We start from the raw sequence: 20,158 nt of genomic DNA on the forward strand, positions 1-20,158 counted from the left end.
CCTGACCGGCTACCTAGATCATCACACTCTTCTGTTGTTGATTTGTTTGTTTATTTATTTTCTTCTCATTGATTTCTCGCTGCTGATTGGATTTGACTTTGTAATCAGTCTTTTTGGTTGTGTTATTGTGTCTCATTGTGTACCCATCTCCGCCCCTTCATTCCCCCTCTCCAGACTTTCCCAGTCACCCCAGCTCTCTCACGATGACACTCGTTCCAGGATAGAGCAGTACGCTAGCAGGTACAGTACGCTAGCAGGTACAGTACGCTAGCAGGTACAGTACGCTAGCAGGCACTGTCCGCTTCCATCACACAAACGTTGCACACACTTGGTCGCGTAGAAGTTGAGAATATATACAGTGCATTCGGAAAGTATTCAGACCCCTTCATTTTTCTCCCACATTTGGTTACGTTACAGCCTTATTCTAAAATGGATGAAAAACATTTTCCCTCATCAATCTACAAACAAAACCCCATAATGACAAATGTTTACAATTAAAAAAAAAAATATGACACTCGAAATTGCATCCTGTTTCCATTGATCATCCTTGAGATGTTTCTACAACTTGATTGGAATCCGTCTGTAGTAAATTCAATTGATTGGACATGATTTGGAAAGGCACACACCTGTCTATATAAGGTTCCACAGTTGACAGTGCATTGTAGAACAAAAACCAAGCCATGAGGTCAAAGGAATTGTCCGTAGAGCGCTGAGACAGGATTGTGTTGTGACACAGATCTGGGGAAGGGTACCAAACCATTTCTGCAACATTGAAGGTCCCGAAGAACACAGTGGCCTCCGTCATAAATGGAAGAAGTTTGGAACCATCAAGACTCTTCCTAGAGCTCGCTTCCAGGCCAAACTGAGCAATCGGGGGAGAAGGGCCTTGGTCAGGGAGGTAACCAAGATCCCGATGGTCACTCTGACAGAGCTCCAGAGTTCCTCTGTGGAGATGGGAGAACCTTCCAGAAGGACAACCATCTCTGCAGAACTCCACCATTCAGGCCTTTATGGTAGAGTGGGCAGATGGAAGCCACTCCTCAGTAAAAGGCACATGACAGCCCGCTTGGAGTTTGTTAAAAGGCACCTAAAGGGCTCTCAGACCATGAGAAAAAAAAAAATGGTCTGATGAAACCAACATTGAGCTCATCATCACGTCTGGAGGAAACCAGGACCCGCTCATCACCTGGCCAATACCATCCCTACTGTGAAGCATTGTGGTGGCACCATCATGTTGTGGGGATGTTTTTCAGCGGCAGGGACTGGGAGACTAGTCAGGATCGAGGGAAAGATTAATGGAGCAAAGTACAGAGATCCTTGATGAAAACCTTCTCCAAAGCGCTCAGGACCTCAAACTGGGGATGAAGGTTCACCTTCCAACAGGACAACTACACTTAGCACACAGCCAAGGCAATGCAGAAGTGGCTTGACAACCAGATCGAACATCTCTGGAGAGACCTGAAAATTGCTGTGCAGCAACGCTCCCCATCCAACCTGACAGAGCTTGATATGATTGAGAGCTTGAGAGGATCTGCAGAATGGGAAAAACTCCACAAATACAGGTCTGCCAAGCTTGTATTGTCATACCCAAGAATACTCAAGGCTGTAATTGCTGCCAAAGGTGCTTCAATAAAGTACTGAGTAAAGGGTCTGAATACTTATGTAAATGTAATATTTCTGTTTTAGTTTAACGTAACAAAATGTGGAAAAAGGGGGTCTCAATTATTTCCGAATGCAATGTATTACCGCCTATTTCATCTACACTGTTGTCCATTAAATTAGAGACAGTAGGGCTAGCCTCCCTTGCAAATATTATGGTGCCCCCTCAGTTTCAGCCATTCCATATGCTATACCATCGATAGCATCCTAACTGGTTGCATCACCGCCTGGTATGGTAACTGCTCGGCCTCAGACCACAAGGCGCTACAGAGGGTAGTGCGAACGGCCCAGTACATCACTGGGGCCAAGCTTCCTGCCATCCAGGACCTCTATACCAGAGGAAGGCCCATAAAAATGCCAAAGACTCCAGCCACCCTAGTCATAGACTGTTCTCTCTGCTACTGCATGGCAAGCGGTACAGGAGCGCCAAGTCTAGGTCCAAACAGCTTCTACCCCCAAGCCATAAAACTACTCAACAGCTAATCAAATGACTACCCCCCCCATTTTTACGCTGCTGCTACTCTCTGTTTACTCTCTGTTTATTATCTATGCATGGTCACATGTGACAAATAACATTTCATTTGATTTATACTGATAGGATTTCACCACCTGGTCTGACCCATCCTTCCCTTTCATGAACCATTAACCCACAGCTCAAAGACTGCAGCCCCTCACTGTTACCAGTTAACAAGCTGCCTTGACGCGCACACACACACACACACACACACACACACACACACACACACACACACACACACACACACACACACACACACACACACACACACACACACACACACACACACACACACACACACACACACACACACACACACACACACACGCACGCAAACATACACATACTGTACACACAGACTCTGTATTAACATACTAGCCCTATCCCATTGTTAGCCTTGGGCCAGTATAGGGCCAGTAATCCACGGTGTTCCTCTCCCAATCGCATGGATCTATCACCACACCCACACTCCACCCGTGCCCAATAGGATTGGACCGGTGTGGTTCTGAACCTCTCATCCCAGTCACTGCACTATAATCCATCTCATGTCATAATTGGATCCCATATTGTAGTGGCTGACCCCCTGGCTGTTGGACTGAACTCTGTCTGAATGTCTGATGTCCACTCGTTATGTTATGTCACATTTCATCCGGTCACCTAGAATGGTGCACGAGCCAGCAGTAGTTGCTTCTGTACCCAGTAATGTTTCGTAGGCATGGACCCCCAACTTAACGTTCATTAACTCATCCAACTAATGTCTGTTTCTGTGTTTCTCAGACTGGCTCAGATGGAACGTTCCAATGGTTCTCTGCCCACTGACAGCAGCTCAACTACAGGAAGCATGTAAGTAAACATTAGTAGCCACAAGTAACCATGAGTAAACATTAGGTTTCCCCGTTTCCCTACTGTCCACCTACTTGTCAACCTTGAGGTTAGACTAATGGACTTCACATCTCTGTCATGACTACCTGTGTTATGTTTGGCTCCGTGGACTGTCGCACCCTGCCGTAAAATATTGAAGTCTCTCAGTCAATTCATGTGTTGGAGCTTTGAGTGGCATGTGTAAAAAAAAATATAACGATTATTATCGTCAGTATTTGGTCTGTGATAATAATTGAATAAGTCGAGAACAATAGATAGAAAAAGAGGATGCGGAGAGGATGGGGGGAGAAGGAGGAGAAATGGAGATGGAGAAACTGAGAGGGAGGAGGAGAGGAGTTTGAAAGACAAGGATGAAAAGAGTGCGTTAAAACGAGAAAGATGGTTTGCTTTGACACAGATTAAAATGAATGATCTTGGAGTGGGAAGACGCTTATGGGAAGAGAGAACTTTCAAGAGAAAAGGCGGGGCGAGAGAGGGAGAGGGGATGACAAAAGATAGAAAGGCGGTAAGCAATACCGAAGCTGCAGATTTGTGCGTGTGCCTGTCTGAGGGAGAGAGAGAAAGAGAGAGAGAGAGAGCTTGAGAGTGTTAAGACCTATTCCCAACTGAGATTCTTATCGGGGGAATGAGTTCCCTGAGCTCTGACGCCCTCTGAGGTCACACACACACACAGCTCTCTGTACACCCTCTGTCGCTATGATCCTCTGTTTAGAGAGGGGTTAGAATGTGATGATCCCTCAACCTGCTCTGATAAGAGGGAAAAGCAGAGCTGAAGTCGGCAGATATCACTCAGATGATCTGCATGTGTGCACGTGTCCCTTCACTGAAGCACATGTGGGATTTGGAAATGGTTTTCAGTGAGGACACGTTGGCAAAAGTCAATCCACACGCGAAGGCGCATCAGGCGTGTTTGAGGGAGGGGGAGACAACTGCGTAAGAGAGAAACATAATCAGGAACACGGCGAGCGGGATAGACAGATTGGAGAGGGAAAAGAGAGCGACAGAAATATGAAAGAAGTGCGAGCCCTGTAGCACTCTATAGCCATGAAATGCCTTGAAAGGCTGGTCATGGCTCTGTCCAATTCGCATATCGCCCCAAGAGATCAACAAATGACGCAATCACTATTGCACTCCACTCTGCCCTCACCCACCTGGACAAAAGGAATATCTATGTAAAAATGCTGTTCATTGACTACTGCTCAGCATTCAAAACCATAGTACGACTCCAAGCTCATCACCAAGCTCAGGACTCTGGGTCTGAACACCCCCATATGCAACTGGATCCTGGCGAGGGTAGGTAACAACACATCCACCACGCTGACCATCAACACGGGGGCCCCTCAGAGGTGTGTGTTTGGTCCCCTTCTGTACTCCCTGTTCACCCACGACTCTAACACCATCATCAAGTTTGCTGACAACACGACGGTGGTAAGACTGATCACCGACGACTATGAAGCAGCCTATAGGGAGGAGGTCAGAGACCTGGCAGTGTGGTGCCAGGACAACAACCTCTTCCTCAAAGTCAGTAAGACAAAGCAGCTGATCGTGGACTACAGGAAACGGCAGGGCAAGCACCCCCATCCACATCGATGGGGCTGTAGTGGAGTGGGTTGAGAGCTTTAAGTTCCTCTGTGTCCTTATATCTAAGAAATGAACATGGTCCAGACACACCCACACAGTTGTGAAGAGGGCACGTAAGCACCTCTTCACCCTCAGGAGGTTGACAAGCTATGGCATTGGCCCTCAGATCCTCAAAAAGTTCTACAGCTGCACCATTGAGAGCATCTTGACTGGTTGCATCACCGGCTGGTATGGCAACTGCTCGGCCTCTGCTTCATGAGGCAGCTGCAAGGCATTTGACCGCAAGGCACTACAGAGGGTGGTGAGGACGGCTCAGTACATCATTTGGGCCGAGCTCCCTGCCATCCAGGACCTCTACACCAGGTGGTGTCAGAGGAAGGCCCCAAAAATTGTCAAAGACTCCAGCCACCCAAGCCGTAGACTGTTCTCTCTGTTACCGCACAGCAAGCGGTACCGGAGCGCCAAGTCTGAGACCAACAGGATCCTAAGCAGATTCTACCCCAGGCCATAAGACTGCTAAACAAGACTGCTAAATAGCTGATCAAATGTCTACCCGGACTTCCTGCATTGACCCTTTCTTGCACTGACTCTATGCACACACACCGGACGCACACATACACATGCATACTGATGACACACACACACTCACCAACATTCACACTCACCACATACACGGCTGCTACTGTCTATTTTCTATCCTGTTACCTAGTCACTTTACCCCTACCTATACAGTATCTGCGTAGCTACCTCTATTACCTTGTACCCCTACACATCGACTCGGTACTGGTACTCCCTGTATATAGCCATGTTACTTTAACTCATTATTGTTATTCATTGTGTAATTATCCATTATGCCACTCGAGATTTTTTACAATTTTATTTTGTAACGTTATTTGTCACATGCGCTGAATACAACAAGTGTAGACATTACCTTGACATGCTTACTTACAAGCCCCTAACCAACAGTGCAGTTCAAGAAGTGTTAAGAAAATATTTGCAAGTAGACTAAAATAAAAAGTAATAATAAAACGCAACACAATAAGAATAACACTAACGAGGCTATATACAGGGTACACCGGTACCGAGTCAGTGTGCGGGGTAATTTGTACATGTAGGTGGGTGTGAAGTGACTATGCATTGATAATAAACAACGAGTAGCAGCAGTATACAAAAGGGAGGGGCAAATTGTCTGGTGGCGATTTTTTAAATTGTTCAGCAGTCTTATGGCTTGGGGGAAGAAGCTGTTGAGGAGCCTTTTGGTCCTAGACTTGGCGCTCCGGTAACGCTTGCCGTGTGGTTGCAGAGAAAACAGTCTATAACTTGGGTGACTGGAGTCTCTGACAATTTTATGCGCTTTCCTCTGACACCACCTATTGTATAGGTCCTGGATGGCAGGGAGCTTGGCCCCAAAGATGTACTGGGCCATTCACACTACCCTCTGTAGCGCCTTACGGTCAGACGCCGAGCAGTTGTCATACCAGGCGGTGATGCAACCGGTCAAGATGCTCTCTATGGTGCAGCTGTAGAACCTTTTGAGGGTCTGGGTACCATGCCGAATCTTTTCAGTCTCCTGAGGGGGAAAAGGTTTTGTCGTGCCCTCTTCACAACTGTCTTGGTATGTTTGGACAATGATAGTTCGTTGGTGATGTGGACACCAAGGAACGTGAAGCTCTCGACCCGCTCCACTACAGCCCAATCAATGTAATTGGGGGCCTGTTCGGCCCTCCTTTTCCTGTTGTCCACAATCAGGTCCTTTGTCTTGCTCCAATTGAGGGAGAAGTGCTTGTCCTGACACCACACTGCCAGTTCTCTGACCTCCTCCCTATAGAACGTCTCATCGTTTTCAGTGATAAGCCCTCTTTATCTTAACTCTGCGTTATTGGAAAAAGACCTGTAAGTAAGCAGTTCACTGTTCGTCTACACCTTTTGTTTACGAAGCATGTGACAAATACAATTTGATTTTGTGCGTGTCCATACTCACGTGTGTTTTGTGTTCCTTTCAGCCATCTGCCCCCACACCTCTTTCTGTCCGCCTGCCCTCTCTACTAAAAAACTCTATTTTAAAACAGCTGTGCTCGAGACACCCCAAAGTACAGTTTCACCACAGTAACGGCCTGAACATGCTTTTTGCTCTGATTAGGTATAACAATGTTATCTGCTTTGGATCGATGAGAGGAAAGAGGGAGGAAAAGATGGATGGATAGAGATTTTATTTTTTTACAGGGCCAGACAGAAGTGATAGGTGAAGGATGATGATTATGAGGATGAGGAAGGTTAATGTGATAGCTCCATTAGAAGTAGCAGAGTAAAAACAGCCTCCAGGCTCAAACTACTTATCCTTATCAGCTCAGTAAGTACACCCACTGTAAGGTGTTTTTTACACCTTTCTGCTCAGGTAATATCCCATTTATATATCTTATTTTCTCACGTACGTTCTCACGATTCTATATGTATTGTGATTCAATACTGCGATTTGATGTTCCAAACATATTGCTCACCATACGTCTGCTGCAGAGACAAGAGAGAGCCAGGAGCAAATTAGTTTTGATTAGTCATGGAAAAAAAAGTGCTGAAAACAAATTGACTCCCTATTTAAAAAGAAGATGGAGAACAAGCTATGAAAGAAAAACACAGAGTTTTGGTGCAGGTACAGCAAACTAGCGCAAAAATTATGTCATATTGTCAAAACGATACAATAGGATATATCGTCAAATTATATCCTGATATGTAAATATAGATTTTTTCCCCCCATTCACTAGTAGATTTCCCCCTCTACACATTTATAAAAATACATTTTATTGTATTCTTTGAAAGGTAATGCTAAATGGCAAAATGTGTCAGACGTTTTGGGATTGTAATGGTTGTCGTTGGTGGATGGAGAAGAGGACCAAAGTGCAGCGTGGTACGTATTCATAATAATTTAATAAAGAATGAATACTGAACAAAAACAACAAACCGACAAACGAACAGTTCTGTAAGGTGCAAACAAAAACACTAAACAGAAAATAACTACCCACAACCCATAATGGGAAACAGGCTACCTAAGTATGATTCTCAATCAGAGACAACGATCGACACCTGCCTCTGATTGAGAACCATACTAGGCCAAACACATAGAAATATAACGACTAGAACAAAACATAGAAAAACAACATAGAATGCCCACCCCAACTCACGCCCTGACCAACTAAAATAAAGACATAAAAAAGGAACTAAGGTCAGAACGTGACAGTACCCCCCCCAAAGGTGCTGACTCCGGCCGCAAAACCTGAACCTATAGGGGAGGGTCTGGGTGGGCATTTACCGCGGTGGCGGCTCTGGAGCGGGACGTGGACCCCACTCCACCATAGTCTCGGCCCACTTATGTGGCACCTTAGGAGTAGCGACCCTCGCCACTGACTCCGGATTGGAGACCCTAGTAGAGGGCACCACTGGACTGAGGAGCGCCTCTGGACTGACGGGCGCCTATGGACTGACGGGCGCCTCTGGACTGATGGGCAGATCCGGACTGGAGGGAGACTCTGGCTGATCTGGACTGGAGGGAGACTCTGGCGGATCCGGACTGGATGGAGACTCTAGCGGCTCCTGACTGGCTGGCGGCTCCTGACTGACGGGCGGCTCAGGCGGCTCCTGACTGACGGGCGGCTCAGGACAGACGGGCGGCTCAGGCGGCTCAGGACAAACGGGCGGCTCAGGCGGCTCAGGACAGACGGGCGGCTCAGGCGGCTCAGGACAGACGGGCGGCTCAGGACAGACGGGCGGCTCAGGCGGCTCAGGACAGACGGGCGGCTCAGGCGGCTCAGGACAGACGGGCGGCTCTGGCGGTTCAGGACAGACGGGTGGCTCTGGCCTGGAGAGAGTACCTGGAGGGAGGAGACGGAGAGACAGCCTGGTGCGTGGGGCTGCCACAGGACCCACCAGGCTGGGGAGACCTACAGGAGGCCTGGTGCTTGGAGGAGGCACCGGAAGGACCGGGCTGTGGGGGAGCACTGGAGCTCTGGTGCGCAGCCTTGGCACCACTCCCCCAGGCTGGATGACTACTCTAGCCCGGACCCTCCAGAGTGCAGGCACAGGTTGAACCGGGCTGTGGGTGAGCACTGGAGATCTGGTGCATACTACGCGCACCTCTCCCTTAGGCTCAATTCCCACATTCGCCGGCACGAGTGGAGGCATAGGACGCACTGCACCCTCCCAGCGCCCCGGAGACACAGCACGCAGAGCCGGCGCAGGATACCCTGGACCGAAACAGCGTACCGGAGACCAGACACGCTGAGTCGGCACAATACGCCCTGGCTGGATGCCCACACTCGCATGACACTTTCGGAGGGCTGTCCTATAGCGCACCGGGCTATGGGCGCGTACTGGCGACACCGTGCGCTTAACCGCATAACACGGTGCCTGACCAGTAACGCGCTGCTTACAATAAGCACAAGGAGTGGAATCAGGTCTCCAACCTGACTCTGCCACACCGCGTGTGCTGCCTCTCGTGCCTGCCTCTCGTGCCTGTCGCGCTGCCGTGCTGCCTCCTCATATCGCCGCCGCTCAGCTTTCGCTGCCTCCAGCTCTGCCTTGGGGCGGCGATATTACCCAGCCTGTGCCCAGGATCTTTTTCCGTCCAAAATCTCCTCCCATGTCCAGGAGTCCATAATCCTCTTCTCCCGTTTACCACGCTGCTTGGTCCTTGGTTGGTGGGTAGTTCTGTAACGGTTGTCGTTGGTGGATGGAGAAGAGGACCAAAGTGCAGCGTGGTACGTATTCATAATAATTTAATAAAGAATGAATACTGAACAAAAACAACAAACCGACAAACGAACAGTTCTGTAAGGTGCAAACAAAAACACTAAACAGAAAATAACTACCCACAACCCATAATGGGAAACAGGCTACCTAAGTATGATTCTCAATCAGAGACAACGATCGACACCTGCCTCTGATTGAGAACCATACTAGGCCAAACACATAGAAATATAACGACTAGAACAAAACATAGAAAAACAACATAGAATGCCCACCCCAACTCACGCCCTGACCAACTAAAATAAAGACATAAAAAAGGAACTAAGGTCAGAACGTGACAGTACCCCCCCCAAAGGTGCGGACTCCGGCCGCAAAACCTGAACCTATAGGGGAGGGTCTGGGTGGGCATTTACCGCGGTGGCGGCTCTGGAGCGGGACGTGGACCCCACTCCACCATAGTCTCGGCCCACTTATGTGGCACCTTAGGAGTAGCGACCCTCGCCACTGACTCCGGATTGGAGACCCTAGTAGAGGGCACCACTGGACTGAGGAGCGCCTCTGGACTGACGGGCGCCTATGGACTGACGGGCGCCTCTGGACTGATGGGCAGATCCGGACTGGAGGGAGACTCTGGCTGATCTGGACTGGAGGGAGACTCTGGCGGATCCGGACTGGATGGAGACTCTAGCGGCTCCTGACTGGCTGGCGGCTCCTGACTGACGGGCGGCTCAGGCGGCTCCTGACTGACGGGCGGCTCAGGACAGACGGGCGGCTCAGGCGGCTCAGGACAAACGGGCGGCTCAGGCGGCTCAGGACAGACGGGCGGCTCAGGCGGCTCAGGACAGACGGGCGGCTCAGGACAGACGGGCGGCTCAGGCGGCTCAGGACAGACGGGCGGCTCAGGCGGCTCAGGACAGACGGGCGGCTCTGGCGGTTCAGGACAGACGGGTGGCTCTGGCCTGGAGAGAGTACCTGGAGGGAGGAGACGGAGAGACAGCCTGGTGCGTGGGGCTGCCACAGGACCCACCAGGCTGGGGAGACCTACAGGAGGCCTGGTGCTTGGAGGAGGCACCGGAAGGACCGGGCTGTGGGGGAGCACTGGAGCTCTGGTGCGCAGCCTTGGCACCACTCCCCCAGGCTGGATGACTACTCTAGCCCGGACCCTCCAGAGTGCAGGCACAGGTTGAACCGGGCTGTGGGTGAGCACTGGAGATCTGGTGCATACTACGCGCACCTCTCCCTTAGGCTCAATTCCCACATTCGCCGGCACGAGTGGAGGCATAGGACGCACTGCACCCTCCCAGCGCCCCGGAGACACAGCACGCAGAGCCGGCGCAGGATACCCTGGACCGAAACCGTACCGGAGACCAGACACGCTGAGCCGGCACAATACGCCCTGGCTGGATGCCCACACTCGCATGACACTTTCGGGGGGCTGTCCTATAGCGCACCGGGCTATGGGCGCGTACTGGCGACACCGTGCGCTTAACCGCATAACACGGTGCCTGACCAGTAACGCGCTGCTTACAATAAGCACAAGGAGTGGAATCAGGTCTCCAACCTGACTCTGCCACACCGCGTGTGCTGCCTCTCGTGCCTGTCGCGCTGCCGTGCTGCCTCCTCATATCGCCGCCGCTCAGCTTTCGCTGCCTCCAGCTCTGCCTTGGGGCGGCGATATTACCCAGCCTGTGCCCAGGATCTTTTTCCGTCCAAAATCTCCTCCCATGTCCAGGAGTCCATAATCCTCTTCTCCCGTTTACCACGCTGCTTGGTCCTTGGTTGGTGGGTAGTTCTGTAACGGTTGTCGTTGGTGGAAGGAGAAGAGGACCAAAGTGCAGCGTGGTACGTATTCATAATAATTTAATAAAGAATGAATACTAAACAAAATCAACAAACCGACAAACGAACAGTTCTGTAAGGTGCAAAGAAAAACACTAAACAGAAAATAACTACCCACAACCCACAATGGGAAAACAGGCTACCTAAGTATGATTCTCAATCAGAGACAACGATCGACACCTGCCTCTGATTGAGAACCATACTAGGCCAAACACATAGAAATATAACGACTAGAACAAAACATAGAAAAACAACATAGAATGCCCACCCCAACTCACGCCCTGACCAACTAAAATAAAGACATAAAAAAGGAACTAAGGTCAGAACGTGACAGGGATGAGGATAAAATTTGTCAATGTTCTCCAAATTTTGTTTTAACTCCAAGACTGCTAAATGCAGCGATATATCTAATGTCACACTACTCCGCGCTGTGTCAGTTTTAACAGGCAAATTATCGATGCTTCCTTTAAAAGGATTAAGTGCCTGGAATCTGTGGACAAACGTGTTAACACCCGTAAATCCTGTCTAAGCTGATCTGAGCGCAGCCACATTTCCCAAATCCAAAAATCACTTTGCTTGTGTGATGCGTTTGGACGGCGGCCAGGCTTAACACTGAGTTCAGCTTGTACTCTGCTAAGGATTAATTCTGATTCCCTTTTATATCACGCTTTATGATTTCAATAATTTTTTAAAGAGTCATATCTAGGTCTGTTCCACCTACACTTGATCTTTAGAGAGGTCTTCATCTCTCCAACACCACCTGTGTCTTAGAATGCTCAGTTATACACACACACACACACATACGTCTTTAATTGTGTGTATGTGTTTGTTGTTGTACTATGCATTTGTGTCCAGGCAAGCCAGAGAGCTGCTTATTTTGTGTTATCTCCAGCCAAGCCTCAGTGTTGTCATTGATGCTGCTGTTAATCACCAAGGTGCCAGGATTCTGCCTGTCCTTCCTCTCTTCTCTTCTCTGTCTCCTTCTCCCCAGTATTTCAATCCCTCTCTTTCTGACCTTCTCCCTATGTGACTCTTCCTTTTTCCTCATATGTTTCTCTCTCTCCCTCTAGCACTCGCTCTGTCCCTCCCTTCTTCTTTCCTTTTCTCCCTCCATAAGTCCGCTCTTACACACCATCTGATTTGGCTCTAGTAAAATCAAGCTTTACCTTTTGGGCTTAAACCAGGCTTCTCATTCAACTCTGAACTCAATTTACCCTCTTTGCATCACAGAGAAAAACTAGACAAAAATCCCCTGAAATGAACCATTTGATGACCCCCCCCGCCTCTCCTCCCCCTCAAACCTCCACACAACCGACTCCATAGCACCAGTCCCAGGAGAGAAAAGGTTTGAAATCTCATCTGAAGTATGGCATGAAAGAGTTCTCGGCCTAATTTGGTCAATAAGCTTCATTGGGATGCCTGTGCTTTGTGAAGTTCTAGGCACAGAGCCCTGAACACATTGTTGCAGTAAAGCTGGCAAAATTCTACCCTACCACTGTACGGATCGATGCTGGTAGACGAGAAACAGGTACAGGGAGAGCATTTGATTAGCAACGGACATGGAACAGGACAGAAACAGCGTCTGGACATGAACACAAAACAACATTAAAGCTGACACCGGGAACAAACGGGGGAGCAGACAGTTATAGAGAGGGTAATCAACAAGGTAATGGAGTCCAGATGAGTCCAATATTGCACAGCTGTAGGTAATGAAGGTGACAGGTGTGCATAATGAAGGGCAACCTAGGTGCCCTTCAAGCATGACGGGGATGGGCGCCTGCCGAGGCCACCGAGGCAAGATGTCTCGAGCCAGCTAAGGCGTGGAAACCCGACGAGCTAGCTGAGGCACCCCCGGTTTCATCAGCGACGACACCTGGACCCGACGTCATCAACCAAAAAACAAAGACCTCCCTGATGCTTCGTATAGTGGTGTCAGCGTTCTGTAAGGAACAACGCTGGAGACGGGAAGCAGGTACAGGGAGAATATTTAAAAAACAACGGACTTGAAACAGAACATGAACAGCGTCTGGGAATGGGGAAGGAGTCCTGGTGAGTCTAGTGAGAGCTGATGCGTGTAATGAAGGTGACAGGTGTGCGTAATGAAGGGCAGCCTGGCGCCCTTGAGTGCCAGAGAGGGAGAGCAGGAGCAGGCGTGACAACCACACTGTCCTTCTCTAACCCCTACTATACCTAACATGATCTCTCTCTCTCTCTCTCTCTCTCTCTCTCTCTCTCTCTCTCTCTCTCTCTCTCTCTCTCTCTCTCTCTCTCTCTCTCTCTCTCTCTCTCTCTCTCTCTCTCTCTCTCTCTCTCTCTCTCTCTCTCACTATTTAATTGGTGACTCACAGTGCGGTCAAGGTTTCATCCTGGCCCTATATGAGCATCTTCTCACACAGCTCTCCTTCCCGTTCCATATTCCCTTACCATATCATATATATATATATACAGTTGAAGTCGGAAGTTTACATACACTTAGGTTGGAGTCATTAAAACTTGTTTTTCAACCACTCCACAAATGTCTTGTTAACAAACTATAGTTTTGGCAAGTTGGTTAGTGCATTCATTTTTCCAACAATTGTATACAGACAGATTATTTCACTGTATCATTCACTGTATCACAATTCCAGTGGGTCAGAAGTTTACATACACTAAGTTGACTGTGCCTTTAAACAGCTTGGAAAATTCCAGAAAATAATGTAATGGCTCAAAAGCTTCTGATAGGCTAATTGACATAATTTGGGTCAATTGGAGGTGTACCTGTGGATGTATTTCAAGGCCTACCTTCAAACTCAGTGCCTCTTTGCTTGACATCATGGGAAAATAAAAAATTCTGCCAAGACATCAGAAAAAAATTTGTAGACCTCCACAAGTCTGGTTCATCCTTGGGAGCAATTTCCAAACGCCTGAAGGTACCACGTTCATCTGTATAAACAATAGCACGCAAGTATAAACACCATGGGACCACAAAGCCGTCATGCCGCTCAGGAAGGAGACGCGTTCTGTCTCCTAGAGATGAACGTACTTTGGTGCGAAAAGTGCAAATCAATCCCAGAACAACAGCAAATGACCTTGTGAAGATGCTGGAGGAAACAGGTACAAAAGTATCTATATCCACAGTAAAACGAGTCCTATATCAACATAACCTGAAAGGCCGCTCAGCAAGGAAGAACCCACTGCTCCAAAACCACCATAAAAAAAGCCAGACTACGGTTTGCAACTGCACATGGGGACAAAGATCGTACTTTTTGGAGAAATGTCCTCTGGTCTGATGAAACAAAAATAGAACTGTTTGGCCATAATGACCATCGTTATGTTTGGATGAAAAAGGGGGAGGCTTGCAAGCCGAAGAACACCATCCCAACCATGAAGCACGAAGGTGGCAGCATCATGTTGTGGGGGTGCTTTGCTGCAGGAAGGACTGGTGCACTTCACAAAATAGATGGCATCATGAGGTAGGAAAATGATGTGGATATATTGAAGCAACATCTCAAGACATCAGTCAGGAAGTTAAAGCTTGGTCGCAAATGGGTCTTCCAAATGAACAATGACCCCAAGCATTCTTCCAAAATTGTGACAAAATGGCTTAAGGACAAGTCAAGGTATTGGAGTGGCCAATTCAAAGCCCTGACCTCATTCCCATCGAAAATTTGTGGGCTGAACTGAAAAAGCGTCTGCGAGCAAGGAGGCCTACAAACCTGACTCAGTTACACCAGCTCTGTCAGGAGGAATGGGCCAAAATTCACCGAACTTATTGTGGAAAGCTTGTGGAAGGCTACCTGAAATGTTTGACCCAAGTTAAACAATTTATAGGCAATGCTACCAAATACTAATTGAGTGTATGTCAACTTTTGACCCACTGGGAATGTGATGAAAGAAATAAAAGCTGAAATAAATCCATCTCTCTACTATTATTCTGACATTTCACATTCTTAAAATAAAGTGGTGATCCTAACTGACCTAAGACAGGGAATTTTTACTAGGATGAAATGTCAGGAATTGTGATAAACTGAATTTAAATGTATTTGCCTGAGGTGTATGTAAACCTCCGACTTCAACTGTATATATTGGCTAGATGTGTTGCTTGTAAACATGTCCTGGAGAGATTTAGCTCCATTCTCCGCCTAGCTCTTATGTCATTATCTATGTCTCATTGATTTCAGGCATGGCACTGATTCTGTAACGGAAGGAAGTTTGATAGATAACTGTCTTTGAGATGAGAGTGGAGTATGTTAGGCGTGTGTGTGTGAGAGTGTGTCTGTGTGCGTTCATGGGTGCATGGGTGCGTACGTTCACATGTGAAGCTCTACTATGCAGTGGAGTGAGCACTAATGGAAGCATCAATCACACCATACAGAGAGGGGAAGAATAGAATTCCATACCTTCATAGCTTCATAGTACATTTATACCATCATAGCTCATTCCATTCCTACACATCACAGCCCTTAGCCTTGAGGCAGACAGTCATTGATTGCACTGACTGACAAGTTGGACTCACTTCCTCTAGTACTGAATATCATGGAGAACCTGAATACATGTATGGCTACGGTATTCAGTAACATTTCTTGGATCTTGGTTAACTTTATTTATTAATACATTTTTTTGTCCTTTTCAGAGGACAAAAATCATCTTTATTTAAATTTTTTTTCAAACATGTACATTTTACACACATTTTACATATATTTTGTTTTAAAAAATTACAGCAATAATTAATACAGTAGTTACAAGATTAAAGTAATTTGATATTTTGAAGAACATTATATCTAGATAGTACATTATACATCGTGTTTTCAGTCATAACTAATATATAGCACATGAGCTATTAAACCCACACCTCATCTACTCTCAGTCCGTCTACACCTATTTCCGTAAACCACCCTCTTATGATTTCCATGTGCTATATAAAAACTCTGCTGTTATGTTGCACATACGTTCTGAACCTGTCTAATCACATAGTATCTACAGATTTTAAGTTAAAGACAAGTATTTTTTACTGAAAGTATTATTATATTGTTGGTTGATTGACTGTGGTTTCCCAAATCTCCCAACCGTGCTATTTGTACGATTCATTTTAGATGAATTCCTGAATCTGTGACCAGAACCAAGTTACATAGGGCCAATACAAAAATAAGTGATCTAATGATTGTCTCTTCATAGCAAAATCTGCAGAAATTAGATGGTTGTATAACTAATATACAGTTGAAGTCGGAAGTTTACATACACTTAGGTTGGAGTCATTGTTTGATCGCAGACTCATAACGGATGCAGGCGATGAGGCAGTGAATGCTGAGATCCTGATTGAAAACAGCAGAGGTGTATTTGGAGGGCAAGTTGGTAAGGATAATATCTATGAGGGTGCCCATATTTACAGATTTAGGGTTGTACCTGGTGGGTTCCTTGATAATTTGTGTAAGATTGAGGGCATCTTGCTTAGATTGTAGGATGGCCGGGGTGTTAAGCACATCCCAGTTTAGGTCACCTAGCAGAAGGAACTCTGAAGATAGATGGGTGGCAGTCAATTCACATATGGTGTCCAGGGCACAGCAGGTAGCTGAGCGGGGTGTATAACAGGTGGCAACAGTGAGAGACTTATCTCTGGAGAGATTCATTTTTTAATTAGAAGCCCAAACTGTTTGGGCATAGACCTGGATAGAATGACAGAACTCTGCAGGCTATCTCTGCAGTAGATTGCAACTCCTCCCCCTTTGGCAGTTCTATCTTGACGGAAAATGTTGTAGTTGGGGATGGAAATCTCAGAATTTTTGGTGGCCTTCCTAAGCCAGGATTAAGACACGGCAAGGACATCAGGTTTGGCGGAGTGTGCTAAAGCAGTGAGTAAAACAAACTTAGGGAGGAGGCTTCTGATGTGAACATGCATGAAACCAAGGCTTTTGTGGTTACAGAACTCAACAAATTAGAGTGCCTGGGCACACAGAGGGCCTGGGTTAACCTCCACATCACCCGAGGAACAGAGGAGGAGTAGGATGAGGGTACGGCTAAAGGCTATCAAAACTGGTCGTCTAGTGCGACCAAAACTGGTCGTCTAGTGCGATCAATAAAAGGAGCAGATTTTTGGGCGCGGTAGAATAGATTTAGGGCATAATATTAAGACAGGGGTATTTGTAGGGTGCGGGTACACTGGAGGTAAACCAAGGCATTGAGTGATGATGAGAGAGGTTGCTTCTCTGGAGGAAATAGTTATGCTAGGTGAGGTCACCGCATGTGTGGAACATAAGAGGTATCTGGGGCATTTTGATTGGGGCTAGGACATTGATAACTACCCTAAACAACAGTATACAAGGCATTTTGACTTTAGAGAGAGACATAAAGCGAGGCATAAAGCAATCACAGGTGTTGATTGGGAGAGCTAGCTAAGACAACAACGGGTAAGACAACAACAGCTAATCAGCTAAGACAACAACAACAGGTAAAATGGTGATGAATTGGCAGAGAGGGTTAGTTAACTACTCACAGGGCCTGAGTTCGAAGCTGGGGCTGACAGATAAACAAAATAAAATGGAGTACCGTGATTAATGAACAGTCCAGCAGGCATCAGCTATGTAGCCAGTGAACAGCAATAGATAAAACAGGGAAGCCGTCAGGTAGTCGTTACAACGCTAGAAAGCGGGAGACACAGCGTTCATAAAGATAGCAGGCCGGGGCTAGCAGAAGCATCTTCACCAACGTCCGGCAAAGATCGGTTGAGGGCACAACGGACGGAATTACGTCGGCAGAACAGTCGTGATAGATCGGCGGGGCTCTGTGTAGATAAAGGGTCCAGGCCAATTGGCAAAAGAGGTATTGTAGCTTGAGTAACTGGTGCTAGCTTCGGGACAAGTGTGTTAGCCACTATAGCCACTCGGTAGCAGCTAGCTCGCTGCGATGATCCGATGCAAAAGTCCAGAGCTTACGGCAAGAATCCGGTGATGTAGTGGCTTCTAGTCGTGTTAGTGAAGAGTCCGGGAGGTATCAGCTGTGTAGCCGAGTGATCATAGGGTCCACTGAGCAGGCCAGGAGATGGGCCTGGCTCAAGGCTAGCTTCAGGGCTGGCCACTCGGTAGCAGCTAGCTAGCTGCGATGATCTGGAGTAATGGTCCAGAGCTTACGGCAGGAATCTGGTGATGTAGTGGAGAAAAGCAGTCCGGTATGCTCAGGGTTGATATCGCGCTGTGCAGACTGGCGGGTATTATCCAGGCTAAAAGCGGCTCAGCTAAAGGTAAAGGCCTGCTAGCATTGTCTAACAATGACTAAATAGCTAGTAGCTAATTAGCTGTTTAGCATCTGATGGCTAGCTGCTGATGGAGGTTCTAGCTATGTCTAAAAACAGCAGATCCGTATCACATTGGGTGAGGCGGGTTGCCGGAAGGTATATTTCATTTAAAAATGGAAAAAGATATTGAAATATGTACAAAAAAGAAGAGGAAAAAAACTACATTTACACGGGACAATGACAAACACGTCTGCACTATTACGCCATCTTGGATGGAAGATGTTTTGTGCCACGGAATCGGCACATCGAAAATCTCTTCCCCACTTTTTTGCAACCTGCATCGCGAGGCGGTCAGCATTTTGGTCCTAAAGTAAAACTGATACATATTTATTTTATTTATGCCAATTTTTAGGGACAATTTTGGTCATTAATAAAGGCCAGACAAACAAGTTCCCTACCCATCTTGTTTAACTTTCCAATATTATATCCTGTCATCAGTGCCTTTTAGCCATATTTGGCCATGAATCCATTAGGAGTCCACCTTCTTGTGAACACAATAGAACCGCAATTACCTGTGCAGCAAAGCATTCTTTGTTCATTCATTTACTAAACGCTCTGAATATGCATGCAATGTTAATGAGGACCTGACTACTTGGGACTTTATGGAATTCTGTGTCTGGGTTCTGTAATGTGGCTCCTGGGTGCTGTACATTAGGAGTTTGGCGCTGTGTTAGCCAGATGGTGTTTGCTTAGCCTAGCCATGCTAACAACACAGTTAGCGGTACATGCGCCAAGCCATGGCCCTGACCTTGCCATAGACTGACAATAACAGTCATTACAGATGTTTTTTGTTAATGGACAGGTGGCTGAATCATCCTACCCCTCCATGCATTTTATTTCATTTATTTATTTCACCTTTATTTTACTAGGTAGGCAAGTTGAGAACAAGTTCTCATTTACAATTGCGAAAGCAGTTCGACACATACATCAACACAGAGTTACACTTGGAGTAAAACAAACATACAGTCAATAATACAGTAGAAAAATAAGTCTATATGCAATGTGTGATGGTTTGTCGTGGTTTAATCCTTGCAATCCCTGGGCCTGTGTGTGTGTGTGTGTGTGTGTGTGGGTGTGTGGGTGTGTGGGTGTTTGAGTGAAAGTGACAGCTGTGGCTTAGGAAGACCTGCTACCGCATCTCAGATCATTCAAATATGACACAGAAAAACGTGGACCCATACTTCATTCTCGTTACATTTTTACATTTTAGTAATTGAGCAGACGCTCTTATCCAGAGCGATTTACAGTTAGTGCGTTCATCTTAAGATAGCTAGGTGGGACAACCACATATCACATACAAACTATATTTTAAAGTAAATTAGCTGAGAGGGACTGAGCGGGAGTTGGGTTTGAGCATAGCCTGAAGGTAGGGAGGGGTAGTTCCTCTCGCTGTTGTGTAGGAAAGCACTCTTTCTCCCTGTCTGTCTCCTTTCTCCTACTCCCCTTCTCTCTCCCTCCTTTCTATCGCTCTCATGCGTTTATCTGATGGTGGAGATTGACACATCTGTGTTGCAGAGAGGATCTAGCTCCCAGGCATACAGTACAGTCCTATAACAGCTAGCCAAAGCTAAAGTCAAAACCACTGAGCCCATGTAATGGAACTACCAAAGACTATTTAGAGAAACAAAGCTCTTTGAACTTAAACTTAGTTCGAGGTGGGAGCACACTGTCACACA

General features: G+C 47.1%; 1 protein-coding gene across 5 annotated transcripts in view; it reads left to right on the forward strand.

Moving 5' to 3' along the window:
* LOC139556650 (utrophin-like) overlaps positions 1-20,158 on the forward strand; it is a 185,734-nt gene that overhangs the window by 154,099 nt on the left and 11,477 nt on the right. For 3 of the 5 annotated variants that reach the window (XM_071370862.1, XM_071370857.1, XM_071370859.1), the window contains exons 18-19: positions 175-240; positions 2,954-3,019. In XM_071370862.1, coding sequence (XP_071226963.1) covers positions 175-240; positions 2,954-3,019 — 132 coding nt within the window. The remainder of the gene's footprint in view (positions 1-174; positions 241-2,953; positions 3,020-20,158) is intronic. The other 2 variants (XM_071370858.1, XM_071370860.1) reach the window with 1 other exon arrangement.

Source organism: Salvelinus alpinus, chromosome 27, assembly GCF_045679555.1.
Source record: "Salvelinus alpinus chromosome 27, SLU_Salpinus.1, whole genome shotgun sequence".
Taxonomy (NCBI): Eukaryota; Metazoa; Chordata; class Actinopteri; order Salmoniformes; family Salmonidae; genus Salvelinus; species Salvelinus alpinus.